Source organism: Drosophila obscura, unplaced genomic scaffold, assembly GCF_018151105.1.
Source record: "Drosophila obscura isolate BZ-5 IFL unplaced genomic scaffold, ASM1815110v1 contig_137, whole genome shotgun sequence".
NCBI classification, from domain to species: Eukaryota; Metazoa; Arthropoda; class Insecta; order Diptera; family Drosophilidae; genus Drosophila; species Drosophila obscura.
The window spans coordinates 1,888,414-1,913,621 of record NW_024542721.1 but is presented as its reverse complement, the minus strand read 5'-3'; the positions used below and the strand labels follow the sequence as shown (position 1 = coordinate 1,913,621).

At 37.6% G+C, this 25,208-nt stretch overlaps 1 protein-coding gene and 1 long non-coding RNA gene across 2 annotated transcripts in view; both read right to left on the bottom strand.

Moving 5' to 3' along the window:
* The window catches only part of LOC111078287 (lachesin), a 67,090-nt gene extending 42,167 nt beyond the window's left edge, over positions 1 to 24,923 (bottom strand). Inside the window, exon 1 of the mRNA XM_041595706.1 lies at positions 24,707 to 24,923. Within this exon, the coding sequence (XP_041451640.1) occupies positions 24,707 to 24,863 (157 nt within the window). The 5' untranslated portion in view covers positions 24,864 to 24,923. The remainder of the gene's footprint in view (positions 1 to 24,706) is intronic.
* LOC121405113 lies at positions 19,833 to 20,205 on the bottom strand. Its single transcript, XR_005968378.1, has 2 exons — positions 20,097 to 20,205; positions 19,833 to 20,039 (listed from the first exon to the last, which is right to left on the bottom strand). It is a non-coding gene; the product is annotated as an uncharacterized LOC121405113 (long non-coding RNA).
* Positions 24,924 to 25,208: the final 285 nt, after the last annotated feature.

The following is a 25,208-nucleotide window of genomic DNA, read 5'->3' as shown; positions in this document are numbered from 1 at the left end:
ACCCTCTCCACAGCAGGAGAGACCTGCACTTAATCTTATCAATCTTCACTAAAATTGTAATAACGGTGAAAGCAGTTTGGAGGCTTTGAGGAAATCGACACTCCACTCCATTGAGTGTCTCTTCAGGTTTCTCCTAAACACTATTCCATTAGATTGTAATCGAAATAATGACCGATTTTTCTGTATGTTTATGTGTTTAGGTGCATTAATTAGGTGTCGTTTAAGGAATTGCTCATTTAAATCTATGGAGAAACTTTAGAGCTTAAATTCGTTAGCCAAGTCTACAAATTAACAAAAAATACTTTTTGGAAGGTTGCGGGTACAACTGCCAATTGGGAACAAAGCAAACAAAAAGGATTGTACATTTGGTACCCGATCGCGTTCCTTTGGTTTAAAATGTTGTTGACAGTTACCCTTTTCGTTATCTTGGGTAGGAACCTGTTCATGTCAACTGTTTCCTTTATATTCTCACAAGTGCAGGTCCACCACATATTTTGTTGACAGCTACTTTTTTCGTTTTCCCAATCTGAGATAGGATACCTGTTCAGGTCAAATGTTTCCTTTATATTCTCACAAGTGCAGGTCCACACAAACTATATATAACTCTGTGCCTTAGTGTAGTTCTGTTTTCCCTCAGAATACGATCGTGTGTTTACCAAAACATCTTACAATTAATTTAAATCAATTGTCATGGATACCTCTGGCTGAACATTTGATGTGCTTTTCAAGCAGACTCATTTTGATACATATGTGGTAGGTACATGACGAAATAAAACTCGCTTTTACCGAAACTCTCAAAAAAACGGTATGAAGAAAACTTTAAAATCAAACCCGAAAATTTTGTTGAAGAGTGGGCACCAAGCTGTATGCCAAATGTGTAGATTGAATTTAACATTTAACATATGATTACGACGAAAAGTAAGTAAATCTAATCCACAAACTATTAACTTTACCAAAAATACTAAACATTATTTTTTTTCTTAAAATTTTTTTTATGAAAAATTTTTAATTGACAGCCTGGTGCTGTGGAAAAAACAGATATTCACGACCCAGAATGTTTCTTTTGTTCAGTAAAAAATAACTGGAATTGGGAAACACATTAAAATATTTTACCCTTCCTGCTCGTACTTCAGAGGAAATATCGCCGCAAAAACGGAGGGGTATCTTCCTCGTCGCATGGAACAACGTATTCAAGTAATGACCAAGCAGGACAATATAGATATTGCAAGCCTCTTTCACAGGAAAAATTGAACGATTTGAGGAGGATCTTTTTTAAAGGATGCCCTTTTATGGAACGAAGATGTCAAAATAACTCATTTCTGGACGCGTCATTTGGTTCACGAACAGTTTTGAATTAGTTTTAAATGGCTAAATTGTTTGAATATATAAAATATAAAGAGCACCAGTGGAAGGTACCGTGTGTCTTAAAAGTCGTAGCCATTTTAACGGGATTGCAAGGTGGTTATGTAATGATCAGTTTTATTTCATAATTTTTCATTGAAAAAGAACATCCGTTCTTTTTGACAATATCTGTTGTCTCTTTAGCCTACAGCCGCGCAGCTGCGCTGCCAGACATCGGCAGCGGAGCGGCCGCAATGTATGTTATTGTATATATGTGTATATGCCCAGCGCTGCTGACAGCGAGGGCGCGAGGGAATATGTATATGTGTATGTGTATACACTAGGCTGGGCCAAAAAACTTTTTTTTCGAAATTCAAAAGGTAACGTTACCCTAGTTTTGTTTCCTTGGATTTAATAGTAATTAAAATGTTTTTATGTTATTTTTTTTTTATTTTTTAGAGGTTGCTACCGAATTTTACAAAAAAATGTAATCAAGAAAAATAAAAAAAAAATTTTTTTACGAATGAGTTTGGATTATTAGTAAAATCTATTGCATATATATTGATACCATTCATATCGTCATTAATCAGTTATTGGCAGTAAAAAACCTGTACAAGTTTTTGCGAACTAGTTAACCAAATATATCAACCTCAGCTGAACTTCTTGATTTTCACCAATCGTTAATTTTTTAACAGTAACTAAAAAAAAACGAGAAGGAACGTGCGAGTCGCTTCTGGGGACGCGACTCTACTTATACCCGTACTCAGTCAGTATATACATTTTTGATCTTATTTTGATCTTATTTTTTAGAATTTTAGAAAAAAAAAAAATTTTACATTTTACATATTTTTGCTACATCTGATATCTACATCTACATCAACAATGTATATTCTACATCTAACATGTAGATTATACAATGTACATGTTCCATTTAGATTCTACATCTCCTCCGCTAGGGGTTGATCGCGCACTGAACGCGGCAGAGTGTGCGAGCGAGAAGGAAAATGAGTTGCGTTGTCGTTTGCCGGAGGGCGGACAGGGGAAGCAACTGAAAATTAATTTCTTCATTCTGGCTATAATTATGATCCGATCTGATTCAGATTCGGCAATCTGGTAGATATGGTCATTCTCTACGATACTGCGTTTTTAGTTTTATCGTATCTTTAAAAATGTGCCTGCCACAGATTTTCGTCCTTTGTGGGTGCGGAAGGGGGCGGTGCGAAATTTTGAAATACACTTGTAGCAGTGTGATATCACATGAGTGTGGAAACCAAATTTGGTTGCCCTAGCTGCTATAGTCTTTGAGATCTAGGCGCTCAACAAGACGGACAGACAGACAGACAGACAGACAGACGGACAGACGGACAGACAGACATGGCTCTATCGACTCGGCTATTGATGCTGAACAAGAATATATATACTTTATGGGGTCGGAAACGTTTCCTTCTCTGCGTTACACACATCCACTTTTACCACAAATCTAATATACCCCTTAACTCTTTTTTGAGTACGGGTATAAAAATACCTTATTATCAATATGAACCAGTTTCAAAGTTTCAATATTATTTGAAAAAAACCGAAGAATTACATTTTTTTTTTTAATGTATATTTACCCAAAAATTTTTATTTTCTTTTCGTGGTAGCAACCCCCAAACATTAAACTAAAAATTTGAAAAAATTGTATAATTTTATTGAATAACAAAGAACAGAATTGGGGGGTGTCCACTTGAAAAAACAGAAAAAAAATGTTCCTCAAATTTTGGCCCAGCCTAGTATGCATATGCCGTCAAGTGATGGGAATATGTTGACGCTGCATTTATGTCGCTCAAGGCATTCTTGGGCGATCGTAAAACGATAGCTAAAGTTATGCCTGGGACTTTTAATTACATAAACACTGCAACAAAGTGTTACAGTGTGTTCCCCTTAAGTACACTTGGTACAGTGGGTATTGGATATGTACACACTACAGTTACACAAAACACTGCTGCTTCCTGTGTCTATGGGATAGTAGAGCTAGAGAACAGCATTACTCGAGAAAACTCTGGCCAAATTACAACATACAGAATGCAGCTCTCGTGAAGTTTAAAGACGTTATTTTACCACCATTACACATTAAGCTGGGACTAATGAAAAATTTTGTTAAAGCACTGGATAAGGAAGGCGTTACCTAAAAGCTGTTTTTCCACGTCTATCGCTGGCAAGAGTGAAATAAGGAGTATTTGATATTCCCCAAATAAGAAAACTACTAAAAAATGATGGATTTCAAAATATTTTATCTAAGAATGAAAAAGCAGCTTGGAACTCATTCCGAATGGTAGTAACAAACTTTCTTGGAAACAGCAAGTCTGATGATTAGGTTAATATCGTCCATGAGCTAATTAAGAATTATAAAAAAACCATATGTCAAATATGGACTTTTCCATTTCCTGCACTCCCCCACTTGGACTTTTTTCCGACAAACCTAGGCGACGTTAGTGATGAACACGAAGAGAGATTTAATCAACAATTTAAATCTATGGAACAACGTTATCAAGGTGTTTGGAATGAGAACATGATGGGCGACTATGTGTGGAATCTCATAAGAGAATCTGGTTCGAATACAAAAGGAAGACAGCCAGAAAACTTAAATTATTTTAAAAAATGTTAATAAGCATTAGCAAACCAAATGTATCACTTATATTTAAAAACTTGTAGCAACATAACACCAAATAAAAAAGTTTGTATATCCTTAGAATTGACTGAAAAGACTAAAAATTACTGATTGTTGTATGGGTTAAGGAATGAAATCCCATATCTCAGGTATTTCTACTTTGGTTATATTGAAATATGATTAGGTAGACGCAACGAGATCTAATTTGTGTGGACCTGCACTTGTGAGAATATTAAGGAAACATTTGACCTGAACAGGTATCCTACCTCAGATTGGGTATAACGAAAAAAGTAACTGTCAACAGCATTACATACCAAAGGAACGCGAACAGGTACCAAATGTACAACACTTTTTCGTTTGCTTTGTTCCCAATTGGCAGTTGGGCCCGCAACCTTCCAAAAGGTATTTCTTGTTAAATTTTTTAATTTTTATACCCGTACTCAAAAAAGAGTTAAGGGGTATATTAGATTTGTGGTAAAAGTGGATGTGTGTAACGCAGAGAAGGAAACGTTTCCGACCCCATAAAGTATATATATTCTTGATCAGCATCAATAGGCGAGTCGATATAGCCATGTCTGTCTGTCCGTCTGTCCGTCTGTCTGTCTGTCTGTCTGTCTGTCTGTCTGTCCGTCTTGTTGAGCGCCTAGATCTCAGAGACTATAAGAGTTAGGGTAACCAAATTTGGTTTCCACACTCATGTGATATCACACTGCTACAAGTGTATTTCAAAATTTCGCCCCGCCCCCTTCCGCCCACACAAAGGACGAAAATCTGTGGCAGGCACATTTTTAAAGATACGATAAAACTAAAAACGCAGTATCGTAGAGAATGACCATATCTACCAGACTGTCGAATCTGAACTAGATCGGATCATAATTATAGCCAGAATGAAGAAATTAATTTTCTGTTGGTTACCTCTCCTTCTCCAGCGCTGCTGACGCTACTGATTCTGTTTCTCGCTCGCACACTCTGCCGCGTTCAGTGCGCGAGCAACCCCTAGCGGAGGAGATGTAGAATATAAATGGTACATGTCCAATCAACATGTAAGATGTAGAATATACATTGTATGTGTAGATAACAGATGTAGCAAAAAAATTTGAAATGTAAAATTTTTTTTTTTAATTCTAAAATTCTAAAAAATCATATGCTCAAAAATGTATATACTGACTGAGTATGGGTATAAGTAGAGTCGCGTACCCAGAAGCGACTCACACGTTCCTTCTCGTTTTTCTTTATTTTGTCTCTTGCTGTTCCCATTTTCGTGGATTTTGGTGGCGCGGTGCCGAGTTTTCATTTTGTTGGGTGTTGACCTCGTCATATGAGAGCTTTGGTTACTTAGTTTTACAGTGGTGGGAGTTGGTTTAATCTTTGCCAGCGCCTTTCCATCGATTGGCCGCTCGTGTGCTGAGTTTTTTTTTCTTCCTTTCTTCGTTCGACGTCTTTCTGTCTTTCGACCTGTGCTGCGTCTTCGAATTTGATGGTGTTGATATATTCCCTTGGAGTAGCAGGTGCCCCAACTGCTGTGACGAACCATGGGATACATGGTTTTCCTTAGCTGTCAGTTCCTTACAATTTGAATTTTGTCTCTTGAGCTTTAAATGGTCTACATATAGTATCCAAGCTGAGGTTCTTAGAACCGCGATCAGTAGCGAAGTGACATTAACTACTGTCATTGGATCGATATCGTGACCCATTGAAAAAGTAGTGTCCATGTAATGTATTCCTATTATGTCGTGACAGGCATTAGGGTATTATTTCTTAAAGTCACTTGCATTACTATTCCTAACTTTCTGTACAAGGACTGAATTTAGCTCTAAAAAATATAACTTGTATTTCATAAACGTCTGGTATACCTTGCCGTCTATTTTCACGGCACAAATTTTCTGGGTGGTGATCTGTCTGTTGAACTTTTATTTGTAGAAATTTATTTTATGTCACCGACAAACAACAGATAACAGTGGATTGTAGGTCAGATCCTGATGGTAAAAAACATTAAGGCAATACATGACTCCTAGAAGCAGCGATTCTCAATTATCTGGATTATTTATATATTTTACGCCAAAATGGGGAAGATAATATGTCACAGGTGACCGAATATCTAGTTCAGACGAGTCAAATTTTTGTATATACCCTTTTGAATATGCGATTTAATTGTTTCTTCTTAGGGTTTTTGTCAATTTTCCTTTCACAGGACATTAGTCTAGAATACGCATTTTTTTAACTCTCTGGAAGTCGTTTCTTGTTTCCTGACAGACCGCATTCAAATCTGCCTTTTACACGCTTTAGAGATTTGTCTACAATTTCTATCTGTCTGATGCTATTACTCCATGAATAACCCAGCCCAACAAGGTTTTGCTCGCAACTGGTCCATTAAAGGCTTCGTAATGTAGTTTGCGTGTAACTATAAAAGACCAGTTGTCTTGCCTATCAACATTTTTGGATGTGCCTTTTCGGATGAAGTTTTTCAAAAATTTTAAATTATCGGTCATGTCGTCTATTTTCAGTTTGGGATAGAGACTGTTTTAATTTTTCTCATCGTGAAAGTTTTAGCACTCTGACTTTTACCCCTGATCTGTACACTGACCATTTTTTAATCTTCCTGTTCGTAGACTTCGCTATTTGTCCATTGCTTCTTTAATGGTTTATGGGGCCATCCAGTCCAAAATCATTGACTACTTGTTCGTCTATCAAGGCTTGTCTGGTTGATTGTCTTGACGGTTAGCTTTGTCTTTGTGTAACATATTGTTATGATTATAACTGCAATTATTTATTTTACATTGCTTTTTGCGTCTACAATCTTTCATCAAATGGTTTTTGCCAAGATAAGATATACACAAACTATTCTGAGACACATGCTCGTTATACCCGTACTCAAAAAAGAGTTAAGGGTATATTAGATTTGTGGTAAGTGGATGTGTGTAACGCAGAGAAGGAAACGTTTCCGACCCCATAAAGTATATATATTCTTGATCAGCATCATTAGCCGAGTCGATATAGCCATGTCTCTCTGTCCGTCCGTCCGTCCGTCTTGTTGAGCGCCTACTCAGAGACTATAAGAGTTAGGGTAACCAAATTTGGTTTCCAGACTCATGTGATATCACACTGCTACAAGTGTATTTCAAAATTTCGCCCGCCCCCTTACGCCACCACAAAGGACGAAAATCTGTGGCAGGCACATTTTTAAAGATACGATAAAACTGAAAACGTAGTATCGTAGAGAATGCCCATATCTTCCAGATAGCCGAATCTGAATCAGATCGGATCATAATTATAGCCAGTGTTGAGCTACTGAGCTTCTTCAGTAGCGTTGTTTTGCAAGATTATTTAAGAGACGATGATTGTTCAGTTAATATATTCACAATTTATTTTACTTAAGTTAATGTATATGTATTATCCGAAACTAGCGAAAGGTGTGCGAATTTAATGACGAGAGTTAATGATGGGTCGATTGAAGACGCGGGGGCCGGTTCAAGACTGTTGAAGTTGATATGTTTATGTTAGGGTTAGTTTAGAACTCTGTGGCAGGCAGGTCACTGTGCCAGACAGTGACGGTGATGATCGAATTTGAAGTGTGTTCTGCTTTTCCTGATGAGCCTCCCCCACAGCGGCTGACTAACGCCGAGAAAGAGCAACGCACCAGCAAGAGCATAAGTGCAAGCAAACAAACGGTTATAAAGAGAGACATTAGATTAAGAGATGATCAACTACTCTTTGTGCTGCCATGGGCCGGCGCTTAGCCGGCACGCGACTCGCCGAGACCAGACACCAAAACATCCGACACTTTCCTTTGAAGCTGCAACTGCTGAGCCAGGCGAGAAGTAATGAGATGCACCTGCGATCCAGAATCAAGCAAGGCACGGCATGGAATGAGTGTACCAGAGCGATTCCTTACGCTGATTATGGCAGTGGCAAGAAGAATGTCCTGCCTGTGACTCTGGGCCAAAGCGATGTGGCTGGCGCTGTTGAGATGTACAACGCCAGAGGGTCCCGCGGGCAATTGCGGAGCTGATGTAGAATGTGACAGTGATGGCAGAATGGATTGAGAACCGAAGACGGGGACTCGAAGTGAAGTAGAGTGTGATGTCTGGCACCACATATCGGCAGGATCGAGAATGACATGCACCCTGCGTGTGGCCTGCTCGGAGACAGTTGGTGCACAGTGACAGCTTCTTAGTTTCCTGAAGCCGAAGTTGAGCGGAAAGATTCCCAAATTGTGAACACGCATAAATGGAGTGTTCTGGATCACCGCAGAATGTACAGACCTTGGAGCTGGTTGCGATTAGACAGTGTTTCCGACTGCTCTGGGTGTACATATCATTTGCGTGCTCTTGGGTTTCCAACCTCTGGCATCTCTGCTCCAGAAACGTGGCGAATTGCTGGCTGGAGGGTATGCTATCCAACGACGAGCATTCCTCCCACTTGGTTTGTGTGGCGCTGTCCACCTTCTGTAGTAGGCTGTGTATTAGGATGCAGTCAGCAATCTGCTCCTTTGTCCCCATACTTTGTAACGCTCGCAGATTGGCATTAACTGTATCCGAAAGGGACCGTAGTTGGGAACAGATGAGGCCTCGACACGCTGCAAGCTCAGAATGTCTGTGACATGTGCCTGAAAGATGAGACGCTTGTTATTAAATCGTTTGCTGAGTAAATCTAGAGCAATAGGATAGCTGGCGTGGCTAAATTCCAGCGACGAGATCGTGTCCAGCGCTGGTCCCTTTAGGCATGATCGTAAATGCTGCAGCTTCTCGACATTCTAAGGTCAGGGTCCTTATCTATAATGGAGGAGAACATGCCCCAAACGAGGAATACTGAGCGTAGCCCCCACCGAACTCAGGTAGCTTCAACTCCGGCAGGCGTGGCCGACTTTGCACGACGACCGTAGTTGGGGCCTCTCCTACATGGTCCGCCCGCATTGTTGAACATGGTAGCATTGTGGGCTGCCGCTTGTTTAACTCTCGCTTCATGCGAATCTCCAGCATGACCACGCACTCGTCAAACTCATCCCTCAAGGGACTACCGATCTCATCGAGATCAATCTTCTCCAGGGCATTATGGTGCTCGTTGAATGAAGCTACAAGATCCGCTAGCAGCTTCAGCCTCACGTTCAGCTCCTCCTCACTGAGCTCGCCAATCCTCTCCTTGCCGACGGCCGTTTCGATTCTCCGTGGCGCCCCTAGCATGGATTGCACCTTGCGCTTGTAGAATGCAGCTTCCGAATCAACGAACAATGGTGAGGGGGGAAGATCGAAGGGGTGCTATTAGAAGCCATCGTGTATGTTCAATAGAAAGATGGGCTTAGAGTTACTGAGAGAGTGTAGAGGTTAACAGCCGGTGAATAACCTCGAACAGTTTTACACGAACTGTACAATCGATCGCAGCGTTTAAAAAACACACAGTCTTGCAGTTTTACAGAGCAGCAGCGAGAGCTAACAGTTTGAAACGCACTGCACTTGTGCATCCGACAACAACAAAGGCATGCACACTGAGAGCACGAAACCGAAACGAAACAACAGCAAGCAAGCAGACCGCAAAGCAGATGACGCGAGAACCGTTTCTGTTGCTTGTGCACAAACGATGAACCGAAACACCGTGGTTCAAAGCAAATTTATCCAACGAAAATGTTTTTTGTGATACAATTTAAAGAGTTTATGTTTATATCACGTCGGGGTCACCAAATGTTGAGCTACTGAGCTTCTTCAGTAGCGTTGTTTTGCAAGATTATTTAAGAGACGATGATTGTTCAGTTAATATATTCACAATTTATTTTACTTAAGTTAATGTATATGTATTATCCGAAACTAGCGAAAGGTGTGCGAATTTAATGACGAGAGTTAATGATGGGTCGATTGAAGACGCGGGGGCCGGTTCAAGACTGTTGAAGTTGATATGTTTATGTTAGGGTTAGTTTAGAACTCTGTGGCAGGCAGGTCACTGTGCCAGACAGCCAAACGTTTTACTACGGTGATGATCGAATTTGAAGTGTGTTCTGCTTTTCCTGATGAGCCTCCCCCACAGCGGCTGACTAACGCCGAGAAAGAGCAACGCACCAGCAAGAGCATAAGTGCATGCAAACAAACGGTTATAAAGAGAGACATTAGATTAAGAGATGATCAACTACTCTTTGTGCTGCCATGGGCCGGCGCTTAGCCGAACAGCCAGAATGAAGAAATTAATTTTCAGTTGCTTCCCCCGCCCCTTCCTGAAAGAAACCTACCACTCATTCTCTTTCTCGCTCGCACACTCTGCCGCGTTCAGTGCGCGAGCAACACCTAGCGGAGAAGATGTAGAATATAAATGGTACATGTCCAATCAACATGTAAGATGTAGAATATACATTGTATGTGTAGATAACAGATGTAGCAAAAAAATGTGAAATGTAAAATTTTTTTTTTTAATTCTAAAATTCTAAAAAATCATATGCTTTTATGTCACCGACAAACAACAGATGACAGTGGATTGTAAAGGTCAGATCCTGATGGTAAAAAATCATTAAGGCAATACATGACTCCTAAGCAGCGTCGAACACAATTCTCAATTATCTGGATTATTTATATATTTTACGCCAAAATGGGGAAGATAATATGTCACAGGTGACCGAATATCTAGTTCAGACGAGTCAAATTTTTGTATATACCCTTTTGAATATGCGATTTAATTGTTTCTTCTTAGGGTTTTTGTCAATTTTCCTTTCACAGGACATTAGTCTAGAATACGCATTTTTTAACTCTCTGGAAGTCGTTTCTTGTTTCCTAGACAGACCGCATTCAAATCTGCCTTTTACACGCTTTAGAGATTTGTCTACAATTTCTATCTGTCTGATGCTATTACTCCATGAATAACCCAGCCCAACAAGGTTTTGCTCGCAACTGGTCCATTAAAGGCTTCGTAATGTAGTTTGCGTGTAACTATAAAAGACCAGTTGTCTTGCCCTATCAACATTTTTGGATGTGCCTTTTCGGATGAAGTTTTTCAAAAATTTTAAATTATCGGTCATGTCGTCTATTTTCAGTTTAGGATAGAGACTGTTTTAATTTTTCTCATCGTGAAAGTTTTAGCACTCTGACTTTTACCCCTGATCTGTACACTGACCATTTTTTAATCTTCCTGTTCGTAGACTTCGCTATTTGTCCATTGCTTCTTTAATGGTTTAATGGGGCCATCCAGTCCTAAATCATTGACTACTTGTTCGTCTATCAAGGCTTGTCTGGTTGATTGTCTTGACGGTTAGCTTTGTCTTTATGATTATAACTGCAATTATTTATTTTACATTGCTTTTTGCGTCTACAATCTTTCATCAAATGGTTTTTTGCCAAGATAAGATATACACAAACTATTCTGAGACACATGCTCGTTATACCCGTACTCAAAAAAGAGTTAAGGGTATATTAGATTTGTGGTAAAGTGGATGTGTGTAACGCAGAGAAGGAAACGTTTCCGACCCCATAAAGTATATATATTCTTGATCAGCATCATTAGCCGAGTCGATAGAGCCATGTATGTCTCTCTGTCCGTCCGTCCGTCCGTCTTGTTGGCGCCTGATCTCAGGACTATAAGAGTTAGGGTAACCAAATTTGGTTTCCAGACTCATGTGATATCACACTGCTACAAGTGTATTTCAAATTTCGCCCGCCCCTTACGCCACCACAAAGGACGAACTGTGGCAGGCACATTTTTGATACGATAACTGAACGTGTATCGTGGTGCCCATATCTCCAATGCCGAATCTGATCAGATCGGATCATAATTATAGCCAGAATGGAAATTAATTTTCAGTTGCTTCCCCGCCCTTCCTGCGAAACCTACCACTCATTCCTTTCCGCTCGCACACTCTGCCGCGTTCAGTGCGCGATCAACCCCTAGCGGAGGAGATGTAGAATCTAAATGGAACATGTACATTGTATAATCTACATGTTAGATGTAAAATATACATTGTAGATGTAGCTGTAGATAACAGATGTAGCAAAAAAATTTAAAATGTAAAATTTTTTTTTTTTAATTCTAAAATTCTATATAATCATAAGCTCAAAAATGTATATACTGACTGAGTACGGGTATAAGTAGAGTCGCGTCCCCAGAAGCGACTCACACGTTCCTTCTCGTTTAGGTTTGGTTAACGAATTTTAGCTCCAAAGTCTCTCCGTAGATTTTAATGAGCGATACCTTAAACAACGCCAAATTAATGCACCTATACACAAAAAATAGAGGAGACAGGATTTTTTTTCGACTTTTCCTGAGTTTTTAAAGTCAAAATTTCGTAAAAAATATCGCACAAAAATCATCATTTTTGCATTTCAATGCTTTATATTTCCCAGACGGTAAGCTGTAATCACAAAGTGTTTGGGCTTAACTTCTAGCTGTTTTAATTATCTTTTCAAAATAGCAAAGTTCTTTACAACAAGACGTAAGATACTACAGTTATATGAAAAAAAGCGCTACCTCTGAAAAAAGCTTAAAAAAAAACACCAGATTTCAAAAATTCTTCAAAAAAAGTTCTGCCATAGAAAAAAAAAAATATCATCAAACCATTTCTAAGCCCCAAATCTTTAAGAAATAGTTGGTTTTGTTCCTTGAGGAAAAATCGTGTCGGGTAGTGTTACAAATGATGTGCGGGTACATAGAGTGCGTATAATGGACAACGAGAATCTAAAGGCTCTCGTTAAGCCTCGTCCCAACCACCAAAAATTATGGAGATTTTTCGCATGCACATGCACATGAGTCTGTTGTCGATCCTGTGATCATAGTTAAATTTGAAAGCAGTCGTGACAAAATCATGTTGCTGAAACGAGCTGGAGAACATCGACGACAGACAACCACTTTGTCTTATTATTATTAAACTTTGTTAGGAATCTCACTTTCTCCACATCATCTCCCCTTACTTTTAACTCAGTGGTGCAAGAATTGTTTCCTCTAACAGATGTCGGTTTCGCTGACAATGGATGACAGTGCATGGACATCCGGTTCGAGCAGCTATACAGTGCTGAGAGTACTTGTGAATCAAGGAAGGTGCCACATTAATGGCCAAAGCCTGACTAACGAAAATTGACGAATTGGGGTATATATTTTTCCAGTCCAATATTGATGTCATATGTGTGTCTGAAACGTGGTTTTAGTCTCATGTTAGTGATGTGCAAGTGCAATACACTCTTTAAATATTTTAATTGGCTGTATGTATAGATCTCAACGATATATCGCATATAACAATTTCATATTTATTATTGACATTGACACTTACTTATACAGATGTAATACAAGCTAGGGACTTCAACAGTAATATACTGAGGGAAAATCACTTATCGGATGGCATAGCACTATGGGGAAAATTCCAATTTTTCGGGTATTAATTAATAACTTTTAAACTAAGCTAGATTTTTCGATGCGGTTTTTTTTATTAACGTTATGTTCACCCCTAAAAACATTTTTGGAAAAGTGGGCGTGTTACCGCCCACAAATAAAAAATAAATAAATTATATTCAAAAACTGGATATCTATATTAATAATTATTGACTATAATACTCCTTTATACATAAATATAAAGTTTTACTATTCGAAAAACTTCATTTTGATGAAACTCAGGAGCTAAAGAAACAATAGCTAATATTAATAGAAATTTTCTTAATTTTTAATTTCTTCGTCACATAAAAAATAAACGTCATATTCATCTTCGAAATCCTCAAGAGTTTGATCTGGGCCTTAAATTTCACATTATAAGAGGAGGCCTTTATGCTTGCTGCTTAAATCAACAAAAAGACTTTGCACTCTTGAGTTTTTGATAGAGCTGCTGCTTGTTTATTTTTAGCTCCTTCTCCCTTTAACAAGTAAGCCAACTTTGGATTTGATCCCATTTGATTCGCTTTTGTATAATTTTGTTGTGCTCATTAACCAATGCTTTAATGCTTTTTTCAAAATATTTTTCGCATGTTCCGCATGCATTTTTTCCATTTTGCATAAAAATTTTGGCAACAAATTTGAGTTTTGCTCTTTAAGTATAAAACATGTTTATTTAATCTTGCGCCATACATCAAACAGCTCCGCGTTTGAAAACTCGAAGTCGCTTGCAAAAAAGTATTTTGCTTAGATAGTGCGGAAAAGTGCACATTCAGACAAACTGCCCTTGACTCAAAATTAATAGCTCTACGACATTCAATTGGACGTACACTTATGGACCCTTATGGTCGTTTTATATGACTCCACGAACTTGAAATATATTTCCAAAAAAAGGGGATTTGAGAACGTTTATTACTTTTACAAAATATTAATAGAACAGGCACAACTACAAAGTATTAGTACAATTGCTATCCATTTTAAATGTTACAGAAAGAATGTTTCGCGTTTGAATATTGGCAATTTGAAAATAGGCTGCAAAAATATTGCAATCTTGAAGCAAGTGCTTTACTACACCAACATCTGCCTTTAACAACTGCTAGACTTAACATTGTTCTGTTTTATAACATTTTTGGTATTGGACTTTACAGTTCGAAGTTTTCTTAAAATGTTACCAAAAACGAGAAGGAACGTGTGAGTCGCTTCTGGGGACGCGACTCTACTTATACCCGTACTCAGTCAGTATATACATTTTTGAGCTTATGATTTTTAAGATTTTAGAAATAAAAAAATTTTACATTTTAAATTTTTTTGCTACATATGCTATCTACATCTACATATACAATGTATATTCTACATCTAACATGTAGATTGTACATGTTCCAATTATATTCTACATCTCCTCCGCTAGGGGTTGCTCGCGCACTGAACGCGGCAGAGTGTGCGAGCGAGATGGAAAATGAGTTGTGTTGTCGTGGGCAGGAAGGGGCAGGGGAAGCGACTGAAAATTAATTTCTTCATTCTGGCTATAATTATGATCCGATCTGATTCAGATTTGGCAATCTGGTAGTTCTCTACGATAGTTTTTAGTTGCGTTTTATCGTATCTTTAAAATTGTGCCTGCCACAGATTTTCGTCCTTTGTGGGGGCGGAAGGAGGCGGGGCGAAATTTTGAAATACACTTGTAGCAGTGTGATATCACATGAGTCTGGAAACCAAATTTGGTTACCCTAACTCTTATAGTCTCTGAGATCCAGGCGCTCAACAAGACGGACGGACGGACGGACAGACAGACATGGCTATATCGACTCGGCTATTGATGCTGATCAAGAATATATATACTTTATGGGGTCGGAAAATTTTATTTCTCTGCGTTACACACATCCACTTTTACCACAAATCTAATATACCCCTTAACTCTTTTTTGAGTACGGGTATAAAAAACAATTTTAATACTTTGGAAAAATGACTAAATACCCGAAAAATGAGAATTTTGGGATTAAAGTTAGTAAACACATCTGAACCTATCCATCTTTCTAATTACTGTGAAACTTAACTTGAAACTTGAAAACCGTAGACATAATGTTTCTACGTTCAGTCAGCTGTAATAATATTGTTCGGTCTCCCAGCCGAGCATTATTTAGTATGTTTAGTCAGTGGTGCAGCTTTAAAGTAATTCCTGTTATTTGTTCGTTATTTGCACTGCCCACTGTACCTAATTTTAATCGACATGTATCTACACCCGCCCCCTCACTGTAATAGCCGTTTCAACCGTTCTTTCGTCTCTTCGTCTAGCGCCTTTCTCCTTTCTATCATTCTCGCTCTGTCGCTCTTTCGTTCTATCGATCATTTTAGCTCTCTCGTTCTTTCGAACACTCTCTCGCTCTCTATTTCGTTAGCATCGCGTATGGCACGGGCAATTCCACGAATCGCGGTTTATATATGCATTTAGCTTTCGTCTTTCTTTCGTCTACGCTTTCGCTCTCTTCATCTATCTTTCTCTCGCTTGCATTAGGGCACGGGCAATTCGGTCCGCCTGCCCTTAGGGGAGTCTTGACGTAGCACTCGCACTTGACACATCGTCGCCTAATCGACCAGGCATATTATTGATGATACTGGTATTGATGATATAAATCCAAAATTTATAACATAGTTATTGCCAAAAATACTGCAATACATAACCCACTTATACAACACAGCACTGACTCAATCAATATTTCCTGATTCTTGAAAAATAGCCAAAATACTACCAATTCCAAAATCAGCCAACCAATACAGGCCAATTTCTATTTTACCCTTTTTTTATCAAAAGTGCTATAACGACTAATGACTGGTCAGACGACAAATTACTTGAAAGCTAATAAACTCTTGACTGACAAACAGTCAGGCTTTAGTGTGGGCAGAAGCTGTACAACCGCAATAATAAACATAGTGGAAGATATCAGATAAAAAGTGGACAATGACAATATAACGATCTTGACTATTGTAGATTATAGTAAAGCTTTTGACACGGTTAACCACGAAATTGTTTGTTTTAAGTTAAGTCATCTTTGTAATTTTTGACGTGCAGCAACAAAACTGATTTTCTGTTATTTGAGTAATCGGAGGCAGACTGTGTCCATTAATAATGTGTACTCCTCTTTCCTATGTATCAAGCGTAGCGTTTCTCAAGGATCTGACCTCGGGCCATTACTATTCTCTGTGTATGTTAATTATCTTCCGAGTGTATTGTCAAATTGTGAAGTACATATGTATGTATGCTGATGTCGTTCAAATGTTTGTTAATCGTCCTATTAGTACATTTTTTGACTGTGTTCATGTTTGTAGTGAATTAAAAGCTATTAGTCAGTGGACAAAAATCAATGGGCTAGGATTAAACCCAAATAAGTAAAAATGGATAGTCATACATAGGTAAAAGACCGTTCAGCACTGACATTCTACAAAAATTACACTACCCGACATGATTTTTACTCAAGGTACAACTTTTTAGTTGGGGGCTTAGAAATGGTTTGATGATATTTTTTTTTCTATAGCAGAACTTTTTACACAAAAAAATGTTATACAAAAAATTGTATACACAAAAAAATAGAGGACACAGGATTTTTTGTTCGACTTTGCCTGAGTTTTTAAAGTCAAAATTTCGTAAAAAATACTGCACAAAAATCATCATTTTTGCATTTCAATGCTTTATATTTCCCAGACGGTAAGCTGAAATCACAAAGTGTTTGGGCTTAACTTCTAGCTGTTTTAATTATTCTTTCAAAATAGCAAAGTTCTTCACAACCAGACGTAAGATACTAGAGTTATGTGAAAAAAAACAAGCGCTACCTCTGAAAAAAGCTTAAAAAAAATTCCAGACTTCAAAAATTTGTCAAAAAAAAGTTCTGCCATAAAAAAAAACCATAATTCTTTAAACAAATTTAAAGCCCCATATCTACATCAGAAAAAGTCGGTTTGGATCCTTTAGGAAAAAATCCCAAAATTTTAATTTTATAATTTTAAAACTTTAAGCCCAAACACTTTGTTATTTCAGCTTACCGTCTGGGAAATATAAAGCATTGAAATGCAAAAATGATGATTTTTGTGAGGTATTTTTTACGAAATTTTGACTTTAAAAACTCAGGAAAAGTCGAAAAAAATCCTGTGTCCTCTATTTTTTTGTGTATAGGTGCATTAATTTGGCGTTGTTTAAGGTATCGCTCATTAAAATCTATGGAGAGACTTTGAAGCTAAAATTCGTTAACCAAACCTAAAAAATGAAAAAATTTAACAAGAAATACCTTTTGGAAGGTTGCGGGCCCAACTGCCAATTGGGAACAAAGCAAACGAAAAAGGGTTGTACATTTGGTACCTGATCGCGTTCCTTTGGTATGAAATGTTGATGACAGTTACTTTTTTCGTTATCTGAGGTAGGATCAGGTCAAATGTTTCCTTTATATTCTCACAAGTAAAGGTCCACACAAATTGCATCTCGTCGCGTCTACCTAATCATAGTCATGGATATATAACTCTGTGCCTATAGTGTCTGTGCCTTAGTGTAGTTCTGACTTCCCTCAGAATACGATCGTGTTTTTACCAAAACATCTTACAATTAATTAAAATCAATTGTCATGGATACCTCTGGCCGATCATTTTCATGTGCTTTCCAAGCAGACTCATTTTACTACATATGGGCAGTTCCTATCTGGCGTTACGTTACATTCGTACGACAAAATGTTGAAAAAAATAGTCAAAAAGCTGAAATTTGGAAAAAAGGTTATCCTCGTTGAATATAATTTGGTTAGACCTATATTCACCAGAAAAGTGAATATAATCGAGCGTACGGTTTTAAAGATATAAGCCAAAGTATGACCTAAAAGTGCGTTACATAAAACAGAAGTGGTTTTTGATAGGGCTATTTGTATAACATTTTTTGTGGTAATAAATGAAGTACTGAGAGTTAATTTTCAAACTTATTAAATGTAAAAACTTTTCCTGTTTTTTTGTTAAAAATCCGCGGAGGCATCTGGCGAACGTTACTGGCGTTACGTTACCAAATTCCGCGATTATAAAAGCCTAAAAATATACTGTTAGCCGAGGTTGGACAAAAGTTCTGATAATTGTTTTAGGTTGTTTACTATGTTAGAAAGAATTTAAGGAGAAACTTTTATTAAGAATCATCTTCTTCCTAGGAGATAATAGTAAAAGAAAACATGTCTATAAAAATACCAGAAAATACCAAAAACGTGAACTTTTGCTTATTTTCATAGGTTTTAGGATGAAAGTTAATGAAATTATATGTTAATTAAGTAAATAAGTTACCTTTCAATAAATTTAGAAAAAAATATCCGGAAAAAATTATATGGAAATCGGTTTTTATTGACTTTTTATGATTTTTGGCCTGGTGGACCTTTTGGCGGAACTGCCCATATGTATGTGGTAAGTACATGATGATCAACGAAATAAAAATCGCTTTTACCGAAAATCTCCAAAAACAGTATGAAGAAAACTTTAAAATCAAACCCGAAAGTTTTGTTGAAGACCAAGCTGTATATGTCAAATGTGTAGATTGAATTTAACAGCATATTGATTACGACGAAAGTAAGTAACTCTAATCCACAAACTATTAACTTTACCCAAAATACTAAACATTATTTTTTTTCTTAAAATTTTTTTTACAAAACAATTTAAATTTGGTAGTCCAATGATGTGGAAAAAAACAGATATTCACGGCGCCGAATGTTTCTTTTGTTCAGAAAAGAAAACTGGAATTGGGAAACACATGAAAATAGTTTACCCGAAACAATCTGGTTTCGGCTTTACCCTTCCTGCGCGTCCTTCAGAGGAAATACCGCCCCTAAAACGCAAAAAAGGAGAGGTATCTTCCTCGTCGAATGGAACAACGGATTCAAGCAATAACTATTCAGGAGAATGGAAATTTTTCAATCCTATTTCACAGGAACAATTGAACGATTTGGTGAGGAACCTGGATCTTCCTAAATATAAATCCGAGTTTCTTGGATCTTTTTTAAAGGATTCCGGCTTATTAAAGGAAAACGTCAACATAACCCATTTCCGGACGCGTCATTTGGCTCACGCACAATTTTATACGACGAAAGATGATATGTGGATTTGCCACGACATTTGTGGTTTATTCAAGGAACTGGGTGAAGCTTACGACCCAAAAAATTTGAGGTTATTTGTTGATAGCAGCAAGGAAAGTTTAAAGGCTGTTTTGCTACATAATGGAAACCAAAAGCCGTCTTCCCATCGCACATGCTGTTAATATGAAGGAAACATATCAAACAATGGCTAAATTGTTTGAAAATATTAAATATAAAGAACACCAGTGGAAGGTCGCATGTGACTTAAAAGTAGAGGTGGAGAAACATCGATGTTCGTGGACATCGATAAAACATCGATGTTTTTTTAAAAATAGAAACAAATTGTTTTTTCTGTAAATTAAATTAATTTAATTGAAAAGATTTGGTTAATTTTATAACAAAATAAAAAGCTTTAAAAGCAAGAAAACAAAAACAAATTTAATGAGATCAAAATACAAATCTTATTCTATAAGTTTAACAGAACATGGTTTGGTTCTTATTGATACATGAGTTTAGCTACGACATCAACTTTAAGTCTGGTGCGACGGTCCGATATGATCTGTCCAGCCTTGTTGAAAGACCTTTCGGACTCGCACGATGTTGCCACACATCCACCGACGTTGCCTACACCACAAGTTGAATACCTGAAAACATCTAAATACAGTTAATAATTCAATTTATAAATATATTTTTGCACATACCTTCTGGGCTTCCCTTACTTTACTTACCTTGCAAAAACATCGATGGTCGCCATACAACATCGATGTTTCCAAAAATTTTAAAACATCGATGCATCGATGTTATTATCGATGTTTCTCCACCTCTACTTAAAAGTCGTAGCACTAACCATACAGTATATAGATGTGCCAGTTCATACAACGAAAGGGGCTCAAGCTGAGTGTTCTGTCCCGGCTCCCAGCGCTTCGGCTCTGTGAGGTTGAGACACTCGGGTCGGGAGCCAGGCCATTCGGGTCGGGAGCTGGGCCGTTCGGCATGTATGACTCATGTCGGGAAGGGAAAGAAAGCTGAGAATTGCAAATGTATGTGTGTAAACAGACACGACAAAATTTTGTATCAATTCTTATTTTCCGAAACCGTTTTGAGTTTGTTTTGAGTTTCGTTTCCAGGTTACGTAAATGTGTGTGTGCCATGTATTCACACATACTGTGCTTGTGTGTGGGCTCTACAATTGTTGGCCGCTTGAATTGGTTTTTCGTTTTGTTTTGAGGGCTGATGTGATGTAGCGACCTATTCAGGGCCGGATCAACCCTTAACCGGGCCCTGGGCAACCATCAATCTGGGGCCCTTCTTTATTTTGTATTTTTCTCAGTGGCTATTATATTTTGTATTCATTATTTGGAGTTTTGTTTTTTCAACAAAATTTTTCTGTTATTTCTAGGAGGGCCCTAGGCAACTGCTAATCCAGCCTGGACCTATTCCCGTCCTCAGACTTCATATTTTGTTGGTGTATTCTGTCGATCGACTCGACGCGGGCCGAGGCATTGACGAAGCCGAAAGAAGAGGTAAAGGCGAATGGAAGAAATACCCCGCGTGTCCGTACCATGAAGAGTCAACTGAAAATTGAACGAGCATTTGCTCCTCATACAACATCTCAACTCATGCAACCAACGGAAAGACTTCGGCCCAATAGAAATATTAGGGAATCGAAGTCACGTAAAAAGATATGGTGTGATATTTACTTGCATGACATCGCGCGCTGTACACTTCGAAATTTCCGAAGATCTATCGTGCAATGCCTTTATGAATGTTTTTCGAGAATTTGGATGTCGTCGAGGATTTCCTATAGTGCTTTATTCAGACAATGGCACCAATTTTAAAAAAGCAAGTAAGAATATATACGAAACTAACAGACCCGCGCGCTTTGCTGCTTACTAAATGCATTTAATGTTTAGAAATTCATCGAAATTAAACAATGATAATAAAAGGCGTTCAAATACACATTTTTAGAGCAAATTTTAGATTTTTTTTGATTAATTTTTAATTTCGGGGAACCTATTTATAGAAAAGTAAACTTTTGTATAGAAAGAATGCCATATACTCTGGCTACCATTTTAAAAATCCGCATGAAATTTGGTGCACGCGTTGCGGAGAAATAAATAAAATAGGCGTTCAGACACGCCTTTTTTAGACCAAATTTGATTTTTTTGTATTCATTTGTAATTCTTGATTAACCTATTTATAGAAAAGTACAAATTTGTTTGTTCAAACCAAGCCACAATCTCTGGCTATCATTAAAAAAAACAATGCAGTTTGGTGCACGCGTTGCGGAGATAGCCGCTTACACTCAGATTATTTTTCTACAAATTTGTAGTATAGATTACTACTAGTTGGCCCGAAGACAAGAAATGTCATTGATTTTTTAATCCTCCGTTATCTTCACATATGTGAGGAGCATGGGAACGTGAGACGTCAGAACGTGCGAGATATATGTAATTTATGATCAACAGTAGACCCCTAATATATATTCACTGATTTAACTGAAGTAGAACCATTGACACCAAATAGTATTTTGATCGGACCTAATTTTAGAGATTCATTTTACTCAAATGCTACCGAAAGAGATTTACAAACAATAAATATGTGGAAAGCATCCCAAAAGATAGCAGATTTTTTTTTTGCAAAAATGGAATTTATAAGAGACCAGTTATCAAGTTGATTAAATTATATGTATGCTCTAAGAATAAAATGTAATGTAAAAGTATTGTTACGTGTGACTACAATACATTAGGAGGAGAATGTTGTGAATTTTTTTATGTTTTACGTTAACACTTTAAGTTTTATTTGATACCGATAAATATCGATTATGATAATGTAACCACCACTTTATGAATTTTTATACCCGTACTCAAAAAAGAGAAAAGGGGTATATTAGATTTGTGGTAAAAGTGGATGTGTATAACGCAGAGAAGGAAACGTTTCCGACCCCATAAAGTATATATATTCTTGATCAGCATCAATAGCCGAGTCGATATAGCCATGTGTGTCTGTCCGTCCCGATGAGCGCCTAGATCTCAGAGACTATAAGAGCTAGGGTAACCAATTTTGGTTTCCAGACTCATGTGATATCCCACTGCTACAAGTGTATTTCAAAATACTGCCCCGCCCCCTTCCGCCCCCACAAAGGACGAAAATCTGTGGCAGGCACATTTTTAAAGATGCCCATATCTACCAGACTGCCGACTCTGAATCAGATCGGATCATAATTATAGCCAGAATGAAGAAATTAATTTTCAGTCGCTTCCCCTGCCCCTTCCTGCCCACGACAACACAACTCATTTTCCATCTCGCTCGCACACTCTGCCGCGTTCAGTGCGCGAGCAACCCCTAACGGAGGAGATGTAGAATCTAAATGGTACATGTATAATCTACATGTTAGATTTAGAATATACATAATATATGTAGATGTAGATATCAGATGTAGCAAAAAAATGTAAAATGTAAATTTTTTTTTTTTTAATTCTAAAAAATCATATGCTTAAAAATGTATATGCTGACTGAGTACGGGTATAAGTAGAGTCGCGTCCCCAGAAGCGACTCGCACGTTCCTTCTCGTTTAGTATTTAAGAAGTCTGTTAAGTGGAAATCCCCGAAAAAGGGAATGAAGTCAGAGTCGAAAATAAAGAGATCAAAAAATTGGTCGATCGAGCCGGATATTTATATTTATTTAACAGGTACAGATACACAACAGAACTCGTAATCTTAATCTTGATCAGCACTACTCGAGGTGACCCCAGGGATCACTGCAGACTGGACTCTCCCCCGCAAACAATTTGGGTGGAGGAGGGAGCCTCCCCTAAGCATCACCTTATCCCAATCCACCCTACCACCGCATACCCTACATTCCATATTAAAAAACTTACATTGAACAATTGGACACAAAGAGAGAAAAATTGTTCCCCATAGTGCCGTTGGGTATCCCTCACAATAGTACGAGCAGTTAGGAGCGGCGCTAAATGAGTTAAGTTAATTTAAAAACATGATACAAAAAATATTTTACGGGAAATCTTTCTATACTATACCCGGTACTCGATACTAGTGAAATATTAGTTTTGTGTTCGAAGTGAATGTGTGTAACGCACAGAAGAAGACGTTTCGAACCCATAAAGTATATGTATATATTCTTGATCAGTATCAATAGCCGAGTCGATATAGCCATGTCTGTCTGTGCGTATTGTTTGTCGCCTAGATCTCAGAGACTAAGAGCTGGAGCAACCAAATTTTGTATCCAGACATCTGTAATATCACTATATTACAAGTATATTTAAAATATTTCGCCCTGCACCCTTCCAAACCAACAAGAAAACGAACATCTGTGGCATCCAGAATATTGAAGATACGAGAATGACCATATCTACTAGATTGCTTAATTTGGTTCAGATCGTATTATTATTATAGCCAGAAGGAATCAATTAATTTTCTCTAATTGTGACGTTCTTTTCTAATCGCGCTATTCTCTTTTCAGCTTATCACACACACATGCAAGAATATGCCAACACCTATTAATGCCTTGAGTGTACTTCTTTTAAGTCGCTATCTTGACCTGCCTTTTTGCAGACTTCTTCTGTTTTCTGCCTACGCCAGTCTATGTCAGACAAAAACTGCCAACTGCTTACGATTACGGGAGTAACATTTATAATTCGTTTGTCCGTCTGTCGTCTGTCCGTCCGTCTCTCTGTACGTCTTGTTTGTCGCCTAGTTCTCAGAGATATCACACTGCTACAAACGTATTTCAAAAATTCGCCCCGCCCCCTTCCGCCCACCCAAAAGACGAAAATCTGTGGCAGCCACCATTATGAAGATACGAGAAAACTTAAAACGCAGTATCGGAGAGAATGACGATATCTACCAGATTTCCGAATCTGATCCGATTAGATCATTTTTATAGCCAAATTTAAAAAAATTATTTTCATTGCTTCCCCCACTTCCTCCGGCAAGAGGCCACGTTACTCATTCTCTTTCTCTCTCGCACACACTCTGCCCTGTGCAAGTCGCGACCTTTGCGGAGAAGATGCAGAATCTACATTTTGTATGTATAATCTACATTTTAGATGTGTAGACGTAGACAACAGATGTAGCAAACCAATTTAGAATGTAAAATATTATAAATTATACATAAATCATAAGCACACAAATTTATATACTGAGTGAGTACGGGTATAAAAGTAGAGTCGCGTCCACAGAAGCGACTCACACGTTCCTTCTCGTTTTTTCTACGAAGTTTTTCTATTTCGCGCGTGATGTATTCTAGAAATACATATGTTTATACATGTATGTATGTGTTTTGGCATACCTGCAAATGTTGAGCTAAACAGCAGGAAAAAACATGACAACTGCAAGTGCCATCTTCTTGGTTCCATTATTTCCAAATTTAAATCTTTCCGAATTCGAATTGGTATTATATTTGTTGTAAACACATTTTTTTCAGACATAAATTTTAGATTATACATATGTATGTTTGTACATACGGAAATATGTATATGCACATGTTCAGGAAAGATAATTATATACTATATGTAGATGTACATCATACATATGTATGTCAATATATTTCATACATTAATAAACTATATCACTGTTCCACTTGAAAACCTTGACCATCCATAACGTTTTTTGAATATGGAAGTGCATGCAAGTGGATACATACATATGTTTTTTTTCCATTATTTACATAGTTGTACATATATGTATGCTCCTTTTTTTATGTTTCGATATTTTAACACCTACATACAAACTATAAATTTACGTACATTGGGAAGTATTATTTTAAAATATTTGTTCCCACATTAACGTAG